Source organism: Salpingoeca rosetta (genome assembly GCF_000188695.1).
Source record: "Salpingoeca rosetta unplaced genomic scaffold supercont1.140, whole genome shotgun sequence".
Taxonomy (NCBI): domain Eukaryota; class Choanoflagellata; order Craspedida; family Salpingoecidae; genus Salpingoeca; species Salpingoeca rosetta.
Window position 1 is genome coordinate 1 of NW_004754798.1, and position 3,114 is coordinate 3,114.

A 3,114-nucleotide genomic window follows, 5' to 3' on the forward strand; every position below is an offset into this window, starting at 1 on the left:
GTGTGTGTGTGTGTGTGTGTGTGTGTGTGTGTGTGTGTGTGTGTGTGTGTGTGTGTGTGTGTGTGTGTGTGTGTGTGTGTGTGTGTGGGTGGGTGGGTGGGTTGGCTTCACGTGCCTGTCTCGTTCAGCTCACCCTCTCACTCCCTCGCATTCCCCTCCTCCCCATCTTCTGCGTTCTTCCCGCCTCCCTCCAACAACCAGGTGCAAGGCCTGAGCGCGTGCCTGCCGTCGCTGCTGCCCTTCTTCTCCAACCTGCTCGTCACCTGCATCCCCCAGGAAACAGACAACGCCGACGAAGCACAGCGCCAGGAATACTGTGCGTGCTCTTTGTGTGTGTGTGTGTGTGTGTGTGTGTGTGTGTGTGTGTGTGTGTGTGTGTGTGTGTGTGTGTGTGTGCGTGTGTGCGTGTGTGTGTGTGCGTGCGCGTGTGCGTGTGTGCGTGTGTGCGTGTGCGCGTATTTGTGTGTGTCTGCACGCGCGTTGTTGTATGTTGCGTTGTGTTGTGTTTGTATTCTTGCACTTGAGCTGCGTTGGCGTGCAGGTTGTGCACATGCGTGCCCGTGTTTGCATGCGTTCCACTTGTGAATATGTTCCTTCTTGCACATCGTCCCCCCCCCCAGCCTAACACCCCCCTCCCGCTGCGCCAATGCACCAGATATGGTGGTGCGCATGCTGCTGAAGACGCTCGCTGCGTTTGTGGACTGGGTGCCGCTCAAGGCGCTGTACAAGAACAACCTCCTGCTGATGCTGTGCGAGCTGCTGAGCGTGGAGCCCCACCGCCAGGCTGCAGCAGACTGCCTCCTCCTCATTGTCGAGCGGAAGGGCCCCCGTGACGAGCGCGCCCCGCTGCTTGATATTCTCCAGCACCTCGGGCCCATTGTCGCCTCAGGTCGCCCACACGCACACGCACATGTCGCTTGGTGTTGTGTCTTTTGGTGTTGTGTCGTTTGGTGTGTTGCTCCGCTTGGTTTGCTTATGTGTGTCTGAGACCATGCGCCTTTGGCGGTGTGCACCTCACGTGCGGGGATGTGTTGTTGGATTTGCAGTGGAGGCGCTGACGCAGTCGAGCATGGACAACGAGGACGTGTACACGTTCGTCAAGCGCCTAGCACAGGTCTGTTGAGCGCGCCCTTGACTGACTCCCGTTTGGCGGGAATCGCACACACGCACACGCACATACATACACACACGCACATACACACAAAGTCACTTGCAAAGTGCCCACTCAATTACACACCCACACCCCGCACTCACGCACGTTCAGGTGATCACGGTGCTGGGGACAAACCAGCTGTGCAGTCTGTGCGGGCCCGGGTCCATCAAGCGCGAACCCCCAAAGAACTTTGACGACTACGTCCGCGTCCTTTACGAATTCACCCTCCACCCAAGGTCTCACGCATGAATGTTATGTTTGGGTTGCCTCGTGCTGTCGTGTGCTGCGTTGTGCTGTGCGTGTATGTATTATGGCTGCTTCCGCTTTCTGTACGTGTGCTCATACCCCCCCCCTTTACGCCACATGCATCTCCTTCCTCCTTTATCTCTCCCTCCTTCCTGCACCTCCTCCCTTCTCCCTCCTTCATCCCTTCTTCCTCGTTCCACTGTCCCGTCGGCAGCGCGGTGGTGTCGTCGCTGACGTTCGTGTGCTGGGCAACCATGCTACGGAACGACGTACTCAAGCAGACCGACGTCATGAAGCGCCTCCAGCTCCCGCTCGCCGAAGTCCTCTGCGACAAGTGCGTACCAGCGGCATAATGCTGCTGCTGGTGGTGGTGGTGGTTCTGTGTGGTTGTCTCTGCGCGCGTGTCTGTGCTTCAATTGTGGTGTGCGGTGCAATATTGCTTGTGCATTCATCCCCCCTTCATCATCGCCCCCTGCATCGCCGCTCCTCTCCCTTCGATTCAGGATGGTGCGGCGCGGCAATCCCGAGGTCGGCTTCTTCGGCGAGTCCGGTACGTCATCGTCGTCATCATCATCATCATCATGACCACAACCATCACAAGCATCACAAGCAACCCAGACGAGCAGTGGCCGTGTGGTGGTGCTCCTTGTCTTCGTGTGTTGTATACACACACACACACACACACACACGCACACACGCACACACAGCTTGCCGCGTGTTCCTCTCTTGCACTCTCACCCACGACGCGACACACCTTTTGCAGCTGTGTTCAGCGAGCAGGACTTCAGCGATTTGGAGGAGTGGAACAGCTTCTTCTCCGTGTACCGCAGCCAGGCCCTCACCATCCTCAGCCTCATCAGCACACACTTTCCCACAGCCGTACGTTGCGTTGTTCTGCCTTGCGATTCTGATTGTGGTCGTGGTTGTTGTGATAAACGTTCGTCTGCTCTCTTCGCATGTTCAAACACACAAGCACGTTCACACAACCACACGCACGCATGCACACGATTCCATCCCACATCGTTCGTCCCTCCCCTACCCCGCCCCTTTTTTGCCACTGGGCAGATGGTGAACCTGCTTGCAACAAACCTGAGCAATCTGGTGGACAACACGCCCGCCGCGCTGGAGAGTGCGCCGCGAAATTCAAACGGGGAGCTTGAGTCGCACGCGGAGGTGCTTGAGGCGTGGGATGCAATGGGCCGCATCTGGGAGGCGAGCGCCCCGCCAGCACACGACCAGCTCATGCAGCAGCTTGCAAAGGGCCACGACTCTGGCGCAATGGCCGTTCTTGGGCAGTGCTTCCAGGTGCCCTGTGTGTGTGTATGCACGTGTGTTTTGTGTGTATGTGTGTGCTTGTGTGTGTATGTGTGTTCGCGTGCTGTATTGTGTAGAGTTCTGGCATTCTTGCATCGGTTTCCTCCTTTGCTCCGCCCTGCACACCAGTGACGGTTCCCCTCGTTGCTCCCTCTGTCTCTCATGCCATTCACAGGCTGCGCTGACTTGGGCGAGCCGCGAGCCGAAACTCTACCTCTGCGAACTCTCCGTCCTCGGCTCAATGGTCGTCTGCCTCAACGAAATGGTATGCCGTGTGCGTGTGTGTGTGTGCGTGTGCGTGCGTGCGTGTGTGTGTGTGTGCGTGTGCGTGCGTGCGTGTGTGTGTGTGTGTGTGTGTGTGTGTGTGTGTGTGTGTGTGTGTGTGTGTGTTTGGGTGTTTG

At 57.7% G+C, this 3,114-nt stretch overlaps 1 protein-coding gene across 1 annotated transcript; it reads left to right on the top strand.

Moving 5' to 3' along the window:
• Positions 1-201: 201 nt before the first annotated feature.
• PTSG_11514 (uncharacterized protein) lies at positions 202-2,978 on the top strand (the record flags this gene model as incomplete). Its single annotated transcript, XM_004987395.1, has 9 exons — positions 202-316; positions 656-889; positions 1,047-1,114; positions 1,265-1,389; positions 1,614-1,733; positions 1,903-1,949; positions 2,163-2,278; positions 2,465-2,704; positions 2,889-2,978. Coding segments are annotated over 9 exons (1,155 nt in total), but the record flags the coding sequence as incomplete, so codon positions are not given.
• Between the last annotated feature and the right edge of the window lie 136 nt (positions 2,979-3,114).